Genomic DNA, 20,657 nt, shown 5'->3' with positions numbered 1-20,657 from the left:
TTGTCTCCCACAGAACAGGGCAGAGGTGGTAAGTTGGAGCTGACTGGTCAGGGAGGAAGGAGTAACATGCCATTCTATGGCCCATCTGACCCACCATCTGGGAAGGGGACACGGAGCAGCAGGGCTGCAGGGCCAGGCTGGGACACAATGGGAGGCTCCCAGCTGGGGAGAAGGGTGGAGGAAGAGAAGGCTGAAACAGAATTCTTTCACTGATGAATTGACATTTATGGAGCTCCCTTCTGTGTCAAAGTCAGGGCTGAAGTTACAAAGCAGGATCAGCGGCTGACTCATGGAGCTCTCAGCCAATGTGACATCACAGCTGAGGTCAGAGGTCATCTTAGTCCCTGGGGGAAACTGAGACCCAGAGGGAAGGTGAAGAGGTCTGCCATGGTCATTCAGCCAATGATAGAGCTACAGTCTCCTTCCCCACTTTCCGGCCCCTCTGGCTGCCACTCTGGGGCTCAGAGGACTCAGAAACTTGAAGGTCCCAGGATAAGTCAGGGGGTTGCAGCCTCGCCCTCCTCTTCATCTCAGGGAGGGAGGAGCTGGGACAGGCAGAATGCAGGATGGGGGAGCTTGTAGCAGCTGGGGCTGCTTCTGTGCTGTCACTCAAGGCAGAGGCAGAGAAACCTGCTAACTGGAGCTGCTCTTGTCCTGCCCATTGAGCGACAGGACCACAGAGGACGGAGACACAGACATCATCCTCTCCCACTTCTCAGGTGGGCAGAATGAAGGGGAGGGCCCACTACAGAGGAGTCAGTGCAGGAGAGCAAGTCACCTACGCCAGAGTCCGGTCTCCTCTGCCAAGGAGCCAGCTGTGACCCAGGGCCTGGCGTGGGGTGGAGATGCAGGAGTCAGGGAAGGCTCTGCAGCTGTGTTCAACAGACACCTCCAGGAAGCCTTCTGGGATCACAGAACCTTCCTCCATCCTCCCTAATGCCAGCACTGCCCTTTGGAGGAGCCCCTTCTCTGGGTAGGTGTTCAGCAGATCTCCAAGTGTTGGTCTCTGGGGACGTTGTACTTGAGCTTGTGGGCTTCGAAGAGGTTTTCCAGCTCCTTCATGTAGCGCTGGTGCAGCCTGTCCACCTCCTCCCGGGAGGGATGTGATGTCTTCTGCACTTCGATGGGCTTCCCCACTGCAAGACATAGAGGTGAGTGGTGGCTCAGAGCCAGAACCACTGAAGGCACAGGGACCCTCGGGGTTCCCACCACAATGGTCATCTGAGTAGGTAAGCACTCTTTCTCCTTCCCTTTCAATTCTATTTTGAGTCATAGATTCTAAGATGTTAGGGCAACTCCAAGATTCTGATATATTAACAATATCACCAGCTGGTGTTTTAATGCACCAGTTTTAATGCATTTTAATGCATTATCTCTTAAGTCATCCTAACAATCCTAAGAAGATAGAACCTGCTATTATTCCTATTTGACAGCTGAGGCATTGAGACTCGGGGAGGTTGAGCAAATTGGTCAGGGTCACTTAGGAAGAATCAGTGACTTGTTGTAAGCCCTGAGGTTGTGCTCTTAGCCTCATGGACACGTAGATCTGGGAGTCTCACATCCCATGAGCGGAAGTGTCTGTATGTCTGAGAGGAGGTGGTCCACAGCCCAAGTGCCTTCTACCTCCTCTCCTTCCACTACAGTGCCCCCATTCTAGGGAGGACATGGGAGGACCTATCAACCTCCTTCCTCAAGTTCTGCCTGGCTCAGAAAGCAGCTGTCCTGTCTTCTCTTGAGAATGGTTCTGGAAGCATCCATTGTAAATTATATTCAAGAAAATATTGCCAGACAACCCAGGGAAAGTCATGGTGTAGAGGGTTGGCCAAGTCTGTACTCAACTAAGAAATGACTGGGTGAGTGGAGATGAAAAGACCTCACTCTACAAGCTTTGTCACTGAAACTTAGTTGGAATCCAAGACAAAGCAAATGAGACAATCAAATAGCTGAAAAGATGGTGCTAAATCCATGCACTAAGGCCCATGCCCATTATTTACAGGGAAATCCCTCAGGCTCTCCTTCACAGCCTGCTGATTGCTACTTTACACACAATACTATCAAACCTGGAATGCCCTTCTCTTGTATCCACTTTTCCAATAAGCCTTACAAGATCCTCCTGTCAGAATTAAACCCTCCTCTCTGGCATCATAAAAAATCAAGTAGACCCTGATCAAACCTCAACTTTGTATCAAGGACAGGGTGATCTTTTGGAAGTGATTTACCTTCTCTGAGTCTCAGTTTGCCTTTAGTAAAATGGTGATAATAATCACTGCCTACAAGGTTGTTGGGAAAACTAAGCTGCTGCATGTAAGCAGTCAGTGCAGTACCTGACACACAGCAGGTGCCCAGTAATCAGTAGAGGTGACTGTTTGTTTGTTTTGTCTGTTAGATTTCCCATCCCAGACTTTCTTTCATCAGGGTTATCTGCCTGTGTATCTGTTTCACACTCTGGAACGTGAACTCCATGAAATTCAATGATGTCTTTGGCTCATGTCTAGTCCCCTTTGCAACACCAGCTTGAGCCCCTGACTGTGTAGCCCTTTCCTCTCCCACCCCGAGTCTAGGCTCACCCACGGTGGTGATGGGCCGGCGGTAGGGCATAAGACCAAAGCTGTACTGGAAGACTCCACGGCCGTAGAAGAGCGGGATGGAGACTCTTACAATCTTCTGAAGTCGGTCCTGGAACCAGCGCACCCAGGAGCCAGGGGAGTTCTCAACCTGCTTAAATATGTCATTCTCCCCAAAGGAGAAGATAGGTACCAGAGCTGCCCTAGAGGGAGACAGGAGAGAGCGCGTGGAGGGGCAAGAACCTGGCCACATAGCCTGCTGCAGGGACCTAGTGAGCCAGGAACTGGAGCAGAGGACAAAGCCCTGGGACAAAAGTAGGAGGCCCTGGGTGTTCTCCAGACCCGCCACAGCCTTGCTCTGTGATTTTAGACAGGTCAGGGCTCCTCTCTGGACCATGGCTTCCCAGTTACACCATGACAGAACAGAATGCTTCAGAGAGCCCTTCCAGGCATAAAACATGCAACCTTTCTGGAAAAATTTCTTCTTCCCTAGTTAGCTTGTATTCTTCACAGATGCTTCAAGGTAAGAGAACAGCTCTAAGCTATGCCCCAAACACCATTCTCCCAAATGCCCTAGACTCAGATGTAATGCAAGTTTTCAGTAATATGACCCTTGACCCTATTCCCTTTCATCACCAAATCTCCCTTCTAGAATTTTCTCTGGCTACTTGGGAATGAGACAGTACATCAACCACCAACACAGAATCTTCACTGTCAATGGATTGTGACTCTTTCTGCCAAAATAGGATGTGTATTCATCTGTGCTGTCTTCCCGCCAAAACACAATCCTTGCCAATCTCCAGTTGAACCCAGAGCCCTCTTCCCAATACCCGTGCATCAGGGCAAGCCTGATGAAGCCCTTGCGGTTCCGCAGCACCAGCTTGTAGCCTCCAGGCCTGGAATCCAGTGCCTCCTGGACGCCCCCAACAATGATGGCCATGAGGTTACCGCCTCCTTCCCTGCTCAGAATGTGAGCGGCGCTCTCCTTGTCTACTGGGACCAGCCCTGGGGAGAGAGAAAGGTAGTTAGGTATGAGGTGAAGGGGCAGGGACCATGGGCAGAGATGTGGGCTAGGCTCCACTCCAGTTCCCAACTGTGAATTCCCTGAGGACTGGGACTGAGCCCTTCAGGTCTTCCCAACCCCCAACTGAGTGGATCACTAAGCACAGAGCTGTGGGAAGTGCTTCCTTGAATCTAGCTTCCTTCTCCACTACACATTCACCTGGAAGAAGTACAGAAGTGTCGACAGCCCTCTGTAAAATCGCTCCTCCATGCCTGCAGCCCTCACCCAACTAGGTTACTCAGGGTTGGGAAAACTCACCCCCTGACATGATATAATCCCTGAAGAAAGGAGTCCAGAACCACAAGTTCAGCATCATCAGATGTGGGCGGATGCCAGGGAAGAGTGAGGAAAACCCGGTGCTCTCTGTGCACAGGTTGGTAAAAGCTCCGGTGGCCAGAACTCCGTGGGGGTGGAAGCCAGCGAGGTAGTTCCGGGAGGGGTCCAGATGGGCAGTCTTGACCAGCTGCAGGGACAGCAATCTGCTGAATTGGAGCTGCACCTCATACCATTCTGCCAGCACCAGTGTGATCTTGGGTAGCTTGCTCCCCCTCTCTGAGTCTCTAATTCTTAGGAAGATGGAGATATACATGTGAATGCACCCAGGGAGACCCTGCTGCCACCCAAGTCTCAGACTTGCTGTGAGCTTCAGACAAATTGTCTCCCTCTCTAGCTTTCAATGTATTACACGTGGACATTTGACCCTGCCCTGACTACATTCTGCTGAGAATCTCAGGTCTGTGAGTTCCCTGGAATTACCAAGACTACAGGACAGGATAATCATAATTGGCATAGTTCATATACCATCAAGGGCCACACACAGAGCTGCCAGTCAAACAGCCCTGTTCTAACCAAATTCCCTCTGAGAAAACTCAGCATGTAGGACCTGGGAGTGAGAATTCGCTAGCTATATCAGGGTGGTTGAAAGAGTCTGCAGACTTGGAGGCTGGCCTTAGTGCCGTTTACCCCTCTGTACAATTCAAGTGTCTCTCTGATGGCTCTCTGTTCCCCCTGCGTCAGACCGTCATTACCATCTATCTGCCTCTTCCCCTAGCTATTGGCAGCTCTTCCCAGGTCTGGTTGGTCCTGCAGCAGAGGGTGCACCAGAAACCACCAGAAGGAGTGGGAGAGGAGAGCTGTTCATCTCCAGCAGCTTCCAGGCAAAGTGGGGTGAGGACAGAGGGGGCAGAACTGAGTTAACAGATGTCGCTCCTGGACTTCCCTGGTGGTCCAATGGTTAAGAATCTGCTTGCCAATGCAGGGGACATGTGTTCGATTCCTGGTCCGGGAAGACTCCACATGCTAGGATACAACTAAGCCTGTGTGACACAACTACTGAGCTCACAAGCCACAACCACAGAAGCCCGCGTGCCTAGAGCCCATGCTGCACAACAAGAGAGAAACCCAATGAGAAGCCACCGCAATGAGAAACTCACGCACCTCAATGAAGAGTAATTCCCGCTATCCGCAACTAGAGAAAGCCCACACACAGCAACAAAGACTCAGCACAGCCAAACATAAAATAATTTTAAAAACAAAATGCTGCTCCCACCAGTTACTAGACAGGCTTCAATGTGCAAAGATAACTGCCAGTGATTCTGTGTGTGACCAACCCCTTCCCTACTCTGCCAGGAAATGCAGGGCCCACCCTTTACAGAGCCCTGGGCTCTGGGAGGCACAGCCTTTAGACTCAGAGGCCCTGAGGCCCCTTGACCCAAGCCCTAAGCCCCTGGCAGGAAGTTCCCTAACAAGACTACCCAGGCCTCGTAATTTGCGCTTCCAGGCGCAGGCAGTCCATTCCACTCAGGCTCAGCTGTGGCACCATGAAAGGTCATCTAGTCAACAAGCTGAAATCTTCAGCACTGGCCCTGAGGATGCTTGTTACCTTCAGGCCCCAGAGGCCTGGCCGCCCATCTCAGAGCAGGGGCCCAAGAGATAGCACTGGAGGTGGACCCAAGGGACAGCATTGGAAGTCTGAGCCTATCTGCCCTACCGCAGCTGGACAGTCCCAGCTTGTCCTGTCCTTGACCTGGACTTGATCTCTGCAAACTCCCTCCCCCACTCTGCCCTCTGGTTACCCTCGACCCTTTGCAGAAAGTCTGAGGGGACCTTAGGTGGAGTCACCATTGCTTCACAGATAAAGGCAAACTTCTTTCACTCATGCAGTGGGAATTTATTGAATGTGAAAATAAGGAAGGTGAAGGTGAAGGTGAAGTCGCTCAGTCGTGTCCAACTCTTTGCGACCCCGTGGACTGTAGCCTACTAGGCTTCTCCGTCCATGGGATTCTCCAGGCAAGAATACTGGAGTGGGTTACCATTTCCTTCTCCAGAGGATCTTCCCAACCCAGGGATTGAACCTGGGTCTCCCGCACTGCAGGCAGATGCTTTAACCTCTGAGCCACCAGGTAAGCCCCCGAAAATAAGGACAAGAGAGATATTTCTGGTTATTCTCATTGGGAAAGGTGTTTCCTTAGGAACCCATCTCAGTATGTTTCTTTAAAAACATACCTGACTCCCCATACTGAAGTATTTTATGAATTCTCTTTCTCAGCTAGTGGGAAAATAATTTTGTTACAACCCCTTAAAGACAATGAAGCAATATCTATCAGTATTAAAATGTAACTGACCTTTTTAAGCCAGCAACTCCACTGCCTAGGAATTTAGCTACAGAATTTCTCACACTTGTGCAAAACGGCATCTGAACACGATTATTAACTGAAGTTCACCCCCCTTTGGTAATACCAAAATTTGGCATCCAGTCAAATGTACATCAACAGAGCCTGTTTAGACAAATTATGAAATACTTCCTTGTGGGCCACTGTGTAGCCATAGGGACATACAATGCAACTCTTCCTGTCCTGATAGGGGAAGATGGCCACGATCACTCATCAGATGGAAAAGCAAAGGGCAAGACTATGTATGCAGAATGTCACCAGCTGTGACAGGGGGAACGGCAGATGGAGACAGGTCCTCCTGGGGGAATATGCCTGATTCTCCACCATTAGCTCTTCAGTTCAGTTCAGTCGCTCAGTCATGTCTAACTGTTTGCGACCCCATGAATCGCAGCACGCCAGGCCTCCCTGTCCATCACCAACTCCCGGAGTTCACTCAGACTCATGTCCATCGAATCAGTGATACCATCCAGCCATCTTATCCTCGGTCGTCCCCTTCCCCTCTTGCCCCCAGTCCCTCCCAGCATCAAAGTCTTTTCCAATGAGTCAACTCTTCCCATGAGGTGGCCAAAGTATTGGAGCTTCAGCTTTAGTATCAGTCCTTCCAATGAACACCCAGGACTGATTTCCTTTCGAATGTACTGGTTAGATCTCCTTGCAGTCCAAGGGACTCTCAAGAGTCTTCTCCAACACCACAGTTCAAAAGCATCAATTCTTTGGCACTCAGCTTTCTTCACAGTCCAACTTGCACATCCATACATGACCACTGGAAAAACCATAGCCTTGACAAATGGACCTTTGTTGGCAAAGTAATGTCTCTGCTTTTCAATATGCTATCTAGGTTGGTCATAACTTTCCTTCCAAGGAGTAAATGTCTTGTAATTTTATGGCTGCAGTCACCATCTGCAGTGATTTTGGAGCCCAAAAAAATAAAGTCTGACAATATTTCCACACCTATTTCCCATGAAGTGATGAGACCAGATGCCATGATCTTCATTTTCTGAATGTTGAGCTTTAAGCCAACTTTTTCACTTTCATCTTTCACTTTCATCAAAAGGCTTTTTAGTTCCTCTTCTCTTTCTGCCATAAGGGTGGTGCCATCTGCATATCTGAGGTTATTGATATTTCTCCTGAAATTTTGATTCCAGCTTGTGCTTCTTCCAGCCCAGCATTTCTCATGCTGTACTCTGCATAGAAGTTAAATAAGCAGGGTGACAATATACAGCCTTGACATACTCCTTTTCCTATTTGGAACCAGTCTGTTGTTCCATGTCCAGTTCTAACTGTTGCTTCCTCACCTACATATAGGTTTCTCAAGAGGCAGGTCAGGTGGTCTGGTATTCCCATCTCTTTCAGAATTTTCCACAGTTTATTGTGATCCACATAGTCAAAGGCTTTGGCATAGTCAATAAAGCAGAAATAGGTGTTTTTCTGGAACTCTGTTGCTTTTTCCATGATCCAGCAGATGTTGGCAATTTGATCTCTGGTTCCTCTGTCTTTTCGAAAACCAGCCTGAATATCTGGAAGTTTGTGGTTCACATATTGCTGAAGCCTGGCTTGGAGAATTTTGAGCATTACTTTACTAGCATGTGAGATGAGTGCAATTGTGCAGTAGTTTGAGCATTCTTTGCCATTGCCTTTCTTTGGTATTGGAATGAAAACTGACCTTTTCCAGTCCTGTGGCCACTGCTGAGTTTTCCAAATTTGCTGACGTATTGAGTGCAGCACTTTCACAGCATCATCTTCCAGGATTTGAAATAGCTCAACTGGAATTTCACCACCTCCACTAGCTTTATTCATAGTGATGCTTTCTAAAGCCCACTTGACTTCACATTCCAGGATGTCTGGCTCTAGATGAGTGATCACACCATCGTGATTATCCGAGTTGTGAAGATCCTTTTTGTTCAGTTCTTCTGTATATTCTTGCCACCTCTTCTTAATATCTTCTGCTTCTGTTAGGTCCATACCATTTCTGTCCTTTATTGAGCCCATCTTTGTATGAAATATTCCCTTGGTATCTCTAATTTTCTTGAAGAGATCTCTAGTCTTTCCCATTCTGTTGTTTTCCTCTATTTCTTTGCATTGACTGCTGAGGAAGACTCTTATCTCTCCTTGCTATTCTTTAGAACTCTGCACTGAGATGCTTATATCTTTCCTTTTCTCCTTTGCTTTTCACTTCTCTTCTTTTCACAGCTATTTGTAAGGCCTCCCCAGACAGCCATTTTGCTTTTTTGCATTTCTTTTTCTTGGGAATGGTCTTGATCCCTGTCTCCTGTACAATGTCACAAACCTCCATACATAGTTCATCAGGCACTCTATCAGACCTAGTCCCTTAAATCTATTTCTCACTTCCACTGTATAATCATAAGGGATTTGATTGAGGTCATACCTGAATGGTCTAGTGGTTTTCCCTACTTTCTTCAATTTAAGTCTGAATTTGGCAATGAGGAGTTCATGATCTGAGCCACAGTCAGCTTCTGGTCTTGTTTTTGCTGACTGTATAGAGCTTCTCCATCTTTTGCTGCAAGGAATATAATCAATCTGATTCTGGTGTTGATCATCTGGTGATGTCCATGTGTAGAGTCTTCTCTTGTGTTGTTGGAAGAGGGTATCTGCTATGACCAGTGCGTTCTCTTGGCAAAAGAAAGTTGCCAAATGCATTCTCTTGGCAAAAAAAAAAAGTTAGCTCTTTAGGAAGCCCAAATGTTGCACTTAGAAAGATCCAACGCTCAGAAATATAATAGTTTCCCAACTTTGCTTGAAATTCTCCCAATAGACCCTAGCTCATAAAATCAGTAAGAGCTGAAGGCAGCTCAGAAACACAGGCTAATTTGACATAGAGTACAGAGGCTTATGATTGGGTGGGCGCTCCAGTCGAGTGCGGACTCCTTACCTGGGACCCCCTACCTCCTAGCCATCGTAAGATCCCTTCCAGCCCTGTGCTGTAGAAGTGTGTGGAAGAATTGGAGGGTCGCCTGGGAAGTGCAGCGGTCCAGACTCTGGGGTCATAGCCCGACTCCTGCAGGCTCCCAGGCCAGGACAAGCAAGTCAAAGTGCTCATCAGCCCGCCCTCTGCTGGCCACTATGTGGTATTGTCTGCCTTCTGTAGGTGGTAACGCCAAAGGCCTGATGTAGGCAATAGTCCTGAACACTGTGCAGGTAGAATTCTGCAGTGTCCAGTGTGCCACCATTGTCAGTAGTGTCAGGGCTGAGAAATCCTCTCTGGAGGAGAAGCAGGAGAGTGGTGAATAAGACAGGCACAGAATCATTTTCTGCAACTGGCAGAAGCTCCAGGTGCAAAGGAGGCCCTTTGGAGGCCCCAGGATGGCAGGAAGACAGCCCGCTGGAGAGCTCTCAGTTGAAGACTTCATTTCTGTGGAATAGCTTGCACTGGTCTCCCTTACATGTGCGTGCTAAGTCGCTTCCGTCGAGTCTGACTCTTTGCAACCCCATGGACTGGAGCTCACCAAGCTCCTCTGTACATGGGATTCTTCAGGCAAAAATACTGCAGTGAGCTGCCACGCCCTCCTACAGGGATCTTTCCAGCTCAAGGATTGAACCCACGTCTTTTGCATTTCCTGCATTGGCAGGTGGGTTCTTTACCGCTAGTGCCACCTGGGAAACCCACTGATCTCCCTTATCTTATCCTTAAAAACCTCTCCAACTTCATCCCCAGTGTGCCTTCTGCTTTAGTCACACTAATGCTCAGAAACCATGCCCTGGTCAGCTTCTGGGCCTGCACGTGCGCTTCCCTTCACAGGCCACCTTTCCTTCCCTGCTGGACTTGGGATTCAGTTGACAGTGCGGAGTGAGATCACAGGGACAGAATCCACAAAGAGACCCAGAAAGCTCGACTTGAGGCCAGAAACTACTTATGGCTTTTCCTTGGCTTGGTAGCTGATGTCACAACACTTTCCCATGGAAACTCTGGCTTTTCTGGCACAGAATAGCAATCCCTGGTCTGGGAAGAAGACAGAGAGAGAAGGGAATTCATAATCTCAAAGTTGAGAGATTCTGGGGTGAGGATGAGGGACTCTGCCTGTGGCAGGCCCATGGCTCCTCTAAGGCGCCAGCAAACCCTACTAGCTTCTGTTGACAAGGTCCCAGGAGGGCACCTTGCATAGGAAGCGGATATGGGGCCTGGGAAGACCACCCCCTAACCTGGTCCCTTCAGGTCGGCTCAGCACTGTCCACTCACTCACCTGCTTCCAGAGGAGGCCTACTTGTCCCTGCTGGCACCTCTCTGTGTCCCTATCACCTTCCCCATCCTATCTGGTCAATAAATCATCCTTGCCCAGTTGCTTACATCTAAGACTTTAGTCTGTCTGGGATTCAGGAAAGGAGTCAAAGGTCAGTTCACTCAAATCAAGGATCCTGTTCCACTCAGGTCTGAACTTTGGGTCCAGGGTCAAGTGTCCAAATGGCCATCAGGTGCCCTCAGTCAGAAAGTCAGAGATTCAAAAGAACTCAGGTGTCAGGGATCGGTGTGATCACTGGATACAGTATCCAGGATACATTCAGGATGTGGCAAGTCCTTGTCCAAGGATGCATAATGTACCAGAGTGAGAGGCAGGTTAGAGAACCTAGAACAAGTTCCTTGTCCTCCCCCCGTCCCTCTAGACTGACAATGGACAAACTTTAATCCAGTAGAAGAACTTTGTATGTGACCTCAATCACATCCTGTTCCTTTCTAGGGGTTAGTCTCCTCATCTTATGAAGTGTGGGGCTAGGTGATCTCTTAGAACCGTAAGTTTATAACCTGCACCCCTAAGCATGGCTGCTAAGGGCTTTACGTCTGTAAGATACCTAAGGTGTGCCACAATATATGGCTCACAGAGCTCCTTCAAATTCTGTTCATTCATCCATCTGCATAGTGGCCCTACATCCTGGCCAGACAGAAGCTGACTCCTCCCCAGGCCACAGAGTAGTGGAAGCCCAGCTCCTGCCTCCCAGCCCAGTATTTGCTCACTGCACAGAAGATCACACTTCCCATGGACGTGTGGGGCACTACAGTCCTGACCACACCCCAGCCACCCCATTACTCACCGAGATGGGGAAATAGTCCTTCATGTACCTCCATATGACGCAGCGTCTTAAGGCCTCGCTGCGCCTGCCCCCCCGCCACGGCTTGGATAGATCCAGGTACCACCAGACGGCATATAGGACACTGAAGATCCAGAATCTTGTGAACAGGAGGCCTATGAAGACAGCAATGCAGATCTGGGCTGGGAAGGGAAGCAGGAAGATAAGCGGTCAGAGGAATGAAGGAACAAGCTCTCCTCCAACTAGCAGCACTGTCCTGTCCAGCCCTCACCCGAGGAGGAAGGGGTGAGACTCTCTTGACTTCAAGGAGGAAAGAATGCAGCCTGTCCATGTCACACTGGGAGCCTGGATTTGAAGCCAGGTAGACTCAGAGAAGGCAATGGCACCCCACTCCAGTACTCTTGCCTGGAAAATCCCGTGGACGGAGGAGCCTGGTAGGCTGCAGCCCATGGGGTCGCTAAGAGTCGGACATGATTGAGCGACTTCACTTTCACTTTTCACTTTCATGCATTGGAGAAGGGAATGGCAACCCAGTCCAGTGTTCTTGCCTGGAGAGTCCCAGTGATAGCGGAGCCTGGTGGGCTGCTGTCTATGGGGTCGCACAGAGTCGGACACGACTGAAGCGATTTAGCAGCAGCAGCAGCAGACCCAACTCCACACTAAGTTTTCCCCACTGTACCAGGCTGCTTATTCATTCCAGTTTTACCCCTGCACCCCCATTTCTGTCCAGTTAAGTAGTCTGTATTCACTGGGTGCTCAATAAATGCCTGGGAGAGAAGTGACTAGATTAGCACTTTCTAATGTACACCCTTAAGGACCCCCCAAAGAAAAAGGAGAAATGCTTTCTGCCCAGCCCTCTCTCTGCCCACTCACTGCCCATCTGTCTATTTATAAATCCTGCCAGATCCCCCCTCTAATTAAAGTCCTTCCATGACTTTCTCATGACTTTAAAAACAGCCCATGTAGCTCAGCCTGGTATTCAGATTCTGCAGAGCTAGATGACCCCCATCTTGCTCCAGCCTCATTCACCCATATGGACCCTATACTCTGGCCACATGAAATTGTTCAGTGTATCTACATGGAGACATGATGTTCCTTCAGTCTCTTAGCTTTGATCATGCTATTTTCTCTGACCACCTTGCCCTTTGCTGCTGAAGGAGGGAGGAAGGAAGAGGCCAAACTGTGGCTGGCCCATGGGTCAGGGATACAGCATGGCTATGACCTGGTCAAGTGAGGAAATACCTTCTTACCTACAATTCCCAATCTTTTACTGCAGGCTAACCCTGGCTTCATCTCAGAGTCGGGAGGTCTGAGGGGCTGACCCTAACCTAATGCAAATGGAGCATCATTCTCAGAGAATATTCCTCCTACCCCATCCCATTCCTTCTCTTCAATACCATGCACTCACGCTGTTAAAATGTCAGCCTCCAGTTGTACTGAATGTGAAAGTAGAGTAGACTGGGTCTGTCACTCCTGGCCGGCTTCCAGGAAAAGGACTTTTGACCCAATATGAACAGTAGTAAATTCATAAACCAGAGGAAATAAGTGGGAACTCACATAACACTGAACACGTATAATGTGCCAAGCATTGGTGGTTCAGTCGTGTACAACAGACAAAAATTCCTGCCTTCACGGAGCTGACTTTCCACAGTATTGTGTTTAGGGCACTTTGTTTTGTTTTTTAAATTTCTATGGTGGTAAAATATATATAGCTTATACTTTGTCAACTGAACCATTTTTAAGTGTACAGCTCAGTGACACTACATTCATTCACTTTGACCGTAATGATTATCCATTTTCTGAACTCTTTTCATTTTCCCAAACTGAACCTCTGTACCCATTAAACAAAAACGCCCATGTCTCCCTCCTCTAGCCCCTGCCAATCACCATTCTCTTTTCTGTCTCTATGAATCTGATTGGTCTATGAACCTCACAAAAGAGGAATCATCAAGTATTTGTGTGTATGTGTGTGACTATCTTTATCTCACTTTGCACAATGTCCTCAAGAGTCATCCTTGTTGTTGTGTGTTCCAGAAACCCCTTCCTTTTGATGGCTCAGTAATATTCCATTGTGCTATTTGCAACATTTTTCATCCTTTCATCCGTCAATGGACTGATGGACATCTAGGTTGCTTCTACACTCCTTGTGGGTTGATCAGTTTTCTGTTTGCCTTAAATATTTTTTAATAAAAAACTTGAATGGGACCAGGAAAGTAGACTTTTGATTTTGCCCCAAGGTAGAGAGTCCTAGTTGACTAGTCTGAGAGTTCCCTGGTCTGGAAGTCCCTAGAAGTGGTTTTCTGAAAGTGGAAGCAACCCATGTAGACCTTTGATTTTGCCCCAAGGTAGATAGTCCTAGCTGACATTCTTTATAATTTTTTTTACATTAAATATTTGCATTAAAAAAAAAAAACACTTAAAAATCTAAGTCAACCGCCGAGCCATCCTTGTCTCCGGGCATCTGCCTCCTCCCTCCAGATCTGCAAGCATCCTTCCATCCTCTATGCATGAGCATCTACCAGCGTGGACATGTTCTTTTTTGTGAAAAGGGTGGCATTTTATTCCCACTCTTCTACAACTTTCCCATTCAAGTTTTTTATTAAAAAATATTTAAGGCAAACAGAGAAGTGTTCAACCCACAAGGAGTGTAAAAGCAACCTAGATGTCCATCAGTCCATTGATGGATGAAAGGATGAAAAATGTTGCAAATAGCACAATGGAATATTACTCAGCCATCAAAAGGAAGGGATTTCTGGAACACGCAACAACAAGGATGACTCTTGAGGACATTGTGCAAAGTGAGATAAAGATAGTCACACACATACACACAAATACTTGATGATTCCTCTTTTGTGAGGTTCACAGACCAATCAAATTCATAGAGACAGAAAAGAGAATGGTGATTGGCAGGGGCTAGAGGAGGGAGACATGGGCGTTTTTGTTTAATGGGTACAGAGGTTCAGTTTGGGAAAATGAAAAGAGTTCAGAAAATGGATAATCATGACGGTCAAAGTGAATGAATGTAGTGTCACTGAGCTGTACACTTAATAGTGGTCCAGATGACAAAGTATAAGTTATATATATTTTACCATCATGCCTTCCAATGCAGGGGGCATGTGGGTTCAATCTCTGGTCAGGGAGCTAAGCTTCCACATGTCTCAGGGGCTAAAAATCCAAAAACTTAAAAAAGAAGCAATGTTATAACAAATTCAATAAAGACTTTAAATGGTCCACATCAAAGAAAAATTTTTTCTTCAAAAGAAAAAGAAAACTGCTTGTAGAGAATAAAACTGAGTTGTTAATAGTGACTCCCTGGAGGGAATTCCCTGGCAGTCCAGTGGTTAGGACTCTGTACTTTTACTGCTGCTTTCATATAAGCCTTGCCACTAGAGGCAAAAATATATATATATATATGTGTGTGTGTGTGTGTGTATATATCTATATACATATTATGTATGTAATGGCTCCCTAGAGAGTAGGACTTCCAGATGTTCAAGCTGGTTTTAGAAAAGACAGAAGAACCAGAAATCTAATTGCCAACATCCACTGAATCATCGAAAAATCAAGAGAGTTCCAGAAAAACATCTGTTTCTGCTTTATTGACTATGCCAAAGCCTTTGACTGTGTGCATCACAATAAACTGTGGGAAATTCTGAAAGAGATGGGAATACCAGACCACCTGACCTTCCTCTTGAGAAATCTGTATGCAGGTCAGGAAGCAACAGTTAGAACTGGACATGGAACAACAGACTGGTTCCAAACAGGAAAAGGAGTACATCAAGGCTGTATGTTGTCACCTTGCTTATTTAACTTCTATGCAGAGTACATCATGAGAAACGCTGGACTGGAAGAAGCACAAGCTGGAATCAATATTGCCAGGAGAAATATCAATAACCTCAGATATGCAGATGATACCACCTTTATGGCAGAAAGTGAAGAAGAACTAAAAAGCCTCTTGATGAAAGTGAAAGAGGAGAGTGAAAAAGTTGGCTTAAAGCTGAACATTCAGAAAACTAAGATCATGGCATCTGGTCCCATCACTTCATGGGAAATTGATGGGGAAATAGTAGAAACAGTGTCAGACTTTATTTTGGGGGCTTCAAAATCACTGCAGATGGTGATTGCAGCCATGAAATTAAAAGATACTTTCTCCTTGGAAGGAAACTTATGACCAAGCTAGACAGCATATTAAAAAGCAGAGACATTACTTTGCCAGCAAAGGTCCATCTAGTCAAGGCTATGGTTTTTCCTGTGGTCATGTATGGATGTGAGAGTTGGACTGTGAAGAAAGCTGAGCGCCAAAGAATTGACACTTTTGAACTGTGGTGTTGGAGAAGATTCTTGAGAGTCCCTTGGACTGCAAGGAGATCCAACCAGTCCATTCTAAAGGAGATCAGTCCTGAGTGTTCACTGGAAGGACTGATGTTGAAGCTGAAACTCCAATACTTTGGCCACCTGATGCGAAGAGCTGACTCATCCTGATGCTGGGAAAGATTGAGGGCAGGAGAACAAGGGGACGACAGAGGATGAGATGATTGGATGGCATCACTGACTCAATGGAGATGAGTTTGAGTAATCTCTGGGAGTTGGTGAGGGACAGGGAGGCCTGGCGTGCTGCGGTCCATGGGGTCCCGAAGAGTCGGACATGACTGAGTGACTGAACTGAACTGAAGAGCGTAGGATCTGGGGAAGCCTTTCACTTGTAGGACACACATTCTGTTTGGATGTGTTACAACAGCACATGCTGGCTTTTGCAACTAACGTAGCATGTTAAGGTTAGGAAAAAGCCACTCAAGAGGCCCTTGCACTCAGAAAGAACTCCCCACCATCCTCATCACCCTTAACTCCTGTCAGCAGGCAAAACCAAACTTGGGGATCTTTTCAGTCCCTAAGGAAGAGAGGCCTCTACCTTCTCACATAACACCAAGAAGGAAATATGTAAAACTCCACTTTACAGAGGCCCAGAGAGGGTATGCAAATTGGCTGAGCTCACACAGAAAGTTAGTCAGATGGGACAAGACATTTATCAACAAATGTTAGTGGACACCAACTCTTCTAGGAGCTGGAGATTCAGCTGAGAGCAAGACCAACTGTTTGAAAGGAGCTTACCTTCCTGTGTGAGCGTGTGAGCTACAGAGGAGAGGAAAAGAAATGGTAAACAAGAAATCAACTGGAAAGTATTTGTTTCGGAGCCCTGAGTCCTTGGTGACACGTCCTTGTTAAACTTTCTGGCTACTTCTTTGCCCCTCTCCCAAATGCGTGCTCTATATCCAGTGTGAACCAGCTGTTCACCGTATGGCCAGCATTTACTGGCCCACTGGAAGCCCTTACTTTTCCTGCCAGCCTATAAATCCTGCCTTGTGGACCCATGTCCTGAGTATCTTTGGAAAGGGTCCCTTCTCTCCACCCACTGGAAGCTTCCCTAGATCTAGGTAAGTAATCTTTGTTTTAACAACCAGATTGAAAATATTTTGTATACTTTCTGGCTCTATGGGGCAACTTGGAGGATATTACATAGGCCTGTAATCATTTAAATTATGCAAGAATTTAAAATGTAAAAACTATTCTTGGGCTGTACAAGTGCAAAAAAACAGTGGGCTGGATTTGACCCATGCCACATAAACTGGGGACCCCTGATATAGCCTGGACATCTAGGGCACTCAGCTTCCCCCTATATGTACTCCCTGCCATCAGTCTATCCCCCATACTCCAAACACAGCAGATCCATAGGCTTCAAGCACTGGGACCTGTACTGCACAGACTGAACCTTGTCCCTCTCATTCCTAAAGCATTCCTGGGGCTCCCCTTTTTCCCCAGGGTAAGGGACAAGGTACAAGCTCCTGCTCCCAGCACCAGCTGGCCCAGATCTCTCTTCTCAATTGTCCTCGCTCTAGCTCCAGGCCGAGGGCTGCTCGACCTCCCTGTGCTCTTCCTGATGTTCCTAGGTCTTGGGCTGAGCTGAGGGTGGATGAGGGCAGATAGACACACTCGTGCTGACAAAGCTCCACCAAGGCCAGGTGAGCAAGATGTCCCTCATCCCCCCACCCCGACCCCCACCCTGTGATCCTCAGGCATCAGCCTACCTGCTTCTGGGCCCCCAGGACCCTTCCTCCAGGAGCCAAGGGACTTGTCCCCTGCCCTGGGGTACCCCCTGCTCCACACCTCCTCCCACACCTCAGCCCTCTCTCAACCCTCTGCCTCCTTCGCTTTCATCCTTTGGCAGCACAGGAGCCCAGACCTACAGCCTTGCACATCTAAGGCACTCAGCTTCCCTGCTCATCTGTGTGATGGGGGTAACTAGGGAGAAGGCAATGGCACCCTACTCCAGTACTCTTGCCTGGAAAATAACATGGACGGAGGAGCCTGGTAGGCTGCAGTCCATGGGGTCGCGAAGAGTCAGACACGACTGAGCGACTTCACTTTCACGCATTGGAGAAGGAAATGGCAACCCACTCCAGTGTTCTTGCCTGGAGAATCCCAGGGATGGGGGAGCTTGGTGGGCTGCTGTCCATGGGGTCGCACAGAGTCGGACACGACTAAAGTGACTTAGCAGTAGCAGCAGGGACATTTAAAATGTCCCAACAACATTTAGAGCAGAGACACAAGTCAGTCATCAAGGATGCCAGTGGTAAGGAGCTGGTTTTCTTGCTTTCCTGGGGATAAATGCTTTAGCTGCAAAATTTGGGGAGGTTCTAAGGGAGGACATGGAGGATACGTATGGTAACTGCGTGCATGTGTGTGTGCATGCCTGTTTGTGTGTGAGTGTGTGAAATGGCTGTTGACCATTTCAGAGCCTGTACAGAGTCTGTTCATATTTTATCCCCAGTCTAGTAGGGTCTGTCCACAGGCTGAACACTAGCTCTTGGGGGAGCCGTTCCTAACTAGTATGGTGCCAGCAGATGAGATGAAGAATCCCACGGTCTCTTGTCCCCCCAGCCCAGCCCACCTTACCCAGGACCGCAAAGGAGAAAATCCACTGCAGAACCACAAAGGTCTGCAGTCTGCGCTCCCATGGCACGGACAGGGGTGCGAACTTCACCATGCTCTCTCCTCGGTTGACTCCACAGGTTTCTCTGAGCTCTGCTGTGGTCTGAGGCACCTACTGGTTTTGTTGCTGCCAGAGGTTGAGTAAGCATTAGTGGTCTGGGAGGAGGGTGCCCCACCCACCCCGGCCCAGCCTAATGCCTCCCTGCCCTCACCTTGGCAGGAATCTGTTTCCTGAGAGAAACCTTTGAACCCACCTGCCCTGGAGTCAGCTAAAGGAAGGAGGAAGGGAAGGACATTCGCCTCCTCAGGCAATACCTTATCTTCCAGATACATTTCTCTTTTTGCTTGAATCTTGCCCTCCCCTTGACAGGTCAAGCACTAAGTATAGGGCAGTTCTGTCCTCCTCACATCTACCCAATGACTTGGCTGCAGTAGCTGTCTCCCCTCTTCTGCCATGTCTGCTGTTCCCCTCCACAAATACACAGTAACAGCTCCTGTGCTGTGGAATTGCCCTTGACAAGTTCACCAGTGGCCTCCACACTGCTGAATCCAGTGGTCAATTCTCAGCTCTCATCTTGACCTCTCAGCAGCCTCAGACACAGCTGGTCCCTCCTTCCCCCTTGAAACCACTGGTCTGTGGACACCACACTCACCTGGTTTTCCTCCTGTCCCTCTGGCTGCTCCTGGGTCTCCACAGTGGCTCTTATTCCTCACCAGGGCTCTCCTGCCCACTCTGTGCCTGGACCCTCCCTCCTCTCTCCCACAGAGACCTCATCCAGGCTCATGGCCTCGGAGTCTGTTTACAGGACGAGCACTTCCAAACTGCATCTTCAGCCTGACCTCCCCTTGTGCTCCAGACTTGACTATTTAGGTGGGTTCTTGATATCCTTCCTGGTAGTCTGCTCAGCGTCTGTTTCACAGCCTGTCTAAGACTGAATTTGATCTTTCCTCTCCTGCCCCGGCCAGCCTTTCCTCTGCTCTTTGACATCTCAGGAAAGGGGACTCCAGTGACCTGGTTACACAGGCCAAAACCTTAGCATCACTCTAGGCTCTTTCTGTCCCTCTCCATTCACCTCTCTTAGTCGGTTCTCCTGAATCTCTTCCTTTAAATGTGCACTTTGAACTGAAATATATCAAACATACAGGAAAAGACACAAGTCCTCAGTGTAGGAGGGATACATTGTCCCAGAGTGAACACACTGGTGTGATCTCCATTCTGATAGACAATAGGACCTGACCAGCACCTGTGTCTTTGCCTGTCACTCCTCTCTTCTCCAAACCTCCTACCACCCTCGTCTGCTCTGAAATTTACAAGTGAGTCTCACACAAAGTATTCTTTTGAGACTGGGTCTCTGGCTCAAGATTATATTTCAAGAATCATCCAAATTGTGTATATTTGTAGTATGTTTTTTCTCATTGCTACATAAGACTTCACTGGGTGGATATACCACAATTCATCTGCTGGGGGACATGTAGGGTATTGCCTGAGTCTGGCTATTATGAACTGTACTGCTATGGGCATTCTTTTCTGTTTTTTCCAATTTTTTTTCTTTGAGAAAAGATTGACATACATCGTTGTACAAGCTTAAGGTATACAGCATGATGATTTGGTTTAGACACATTGTGAATGATTACAATAGATTTAGTTAACATCCATTGTCTCACATAGTACAATAAAAAGAAAGAGGGACAAAAATCTCCTTTTGATGAGAATTCTGATCTACAGTCTTCACAGCTCTCTTATATATCACACGGCAGGACAGGTGTACTGTATCGGGCTTATAGTGCTCATTTATATACATTTGTGTTGAGTATGTGCCTGGAAATAGAACAGCTGGGTCTTTTTGTGTAAGTTCACGTATTTCCCAAAGTGATTGTACAAATTTATACCCACAAGCTTCACATGAGAATTCCAGTTGCTTCACATCCTCCTCAACATTTAATCTGTTGTAGTGAGGACATGGGGACAGTTTATTGTGCTCACAGTGGCTTCCTCTGTGCCTAATGAGATTGCCTAATGAGGCTGAGCACATTTTAAAATGTTCATTGGCCATTTGAATATCATTTTATCACAGGTTCACCCATGAGTCTTCTGTTGATTTAGATATCTCTTGCAGGGGAAAGCTACACCCACAGCCAGCCTCTTTGATCATCTCTGATACCAGGGTTCTCACTGGTCTCTGTCTCTATGTCCTTTCTCCCTCTCAACAGCCAGAGGGACTGCTGGGTCAAAGGGTATGTGACTGTACGAGCTGGGGAGGAGTAGTGCCAGGCTTTTCCCAAAACGGCAGCACCAGTTTACACCCTCACCAAGAATGTCTCTGAGATCAC

The 20,657-nt window shown here is 47.7% G+C and overlaps 1 protein-coding gene across 1 annotated transcript; it reads right to left on the bottom strand.

Moving 5' to 3' along the window:
• Window positions 1-204: 204 nt before the first annotated feature.
• On the bottom strand, window positions 205-18,418 carry LOC138420555 (2-acylglycerol O-acyltransferase 2-like). Its single transcript, XM_069553847.1, has 6 exons — window positions 18,291-18,418; window positions 11,343-11,521; window positions 3,886-4,090; window positions 3,395-3,569; window positions 2,568-2,767; window positions 205-1,136 (listed from the first exon to the last, which is right to left on the bottom strand). Exons 1-6 carry the CDS (start codon window positions 18,379-18,381, stop codon window positions 982-984), a joined length of 1,005 nt encoding a protein of 334 aa, XP_069409948.1. The 5' UTR covers window positions 18,382-18,418; the 3' UTR covers window positions 205-981.
• Between the last annotated feature and the right edge of the window lie 2,239 nt (window positions 18,419-20,657).

Source organism: Ovis canadensis, chromosome 15 (assembly GCF_042477335.2).
Source record: "Ovis canadensis isolate MfBH-ARS-UI-01 breed Bighorn chromosome 15, ARS-UI_OviCan_v2, whole genome shotgun sequence".
Taxonomy (NCBI): domain Eukaryota; kingdom Metazoa; phylum Chordata; class Mammalia; order Artiodactyla; family Bovidae; genus Ovis; species Ovis canadensis.
The sequence above is the reverse complement of the archived record's forward strand: the minus strand, read 5'-3'. Positions and strand labels throughout refer to the sequence as shown.

What these genes read in the sequence shown, in the direction of transcription:
- LOC138420555 (XM_069553847.1), bottom strand. Translation starts at nt 18,381, where the DNA reads ATGGTGAAGTTCGCACCCCTGTCCGTGCCATGGGAGCGCAGACTGCAG. An exon ending in AGGACTATTTCCCCATCTCG is followed by an intron (nt 4,091 to 11,342) that starts GTGAGTAATGGG and finishes CTGTCCCTGCAG; the next exon opens with CTGGTCAAGACTGCCCATCT. An exon ending in GGATTATATCATGTCAGGGG is followed by an intron (nt 3,570 to 3,885) that starts GTGAGTTTTCCC and finishes CTCTCTCCCCAG; the next exon opens with GGCTGGTCCCAGTAGACAAG.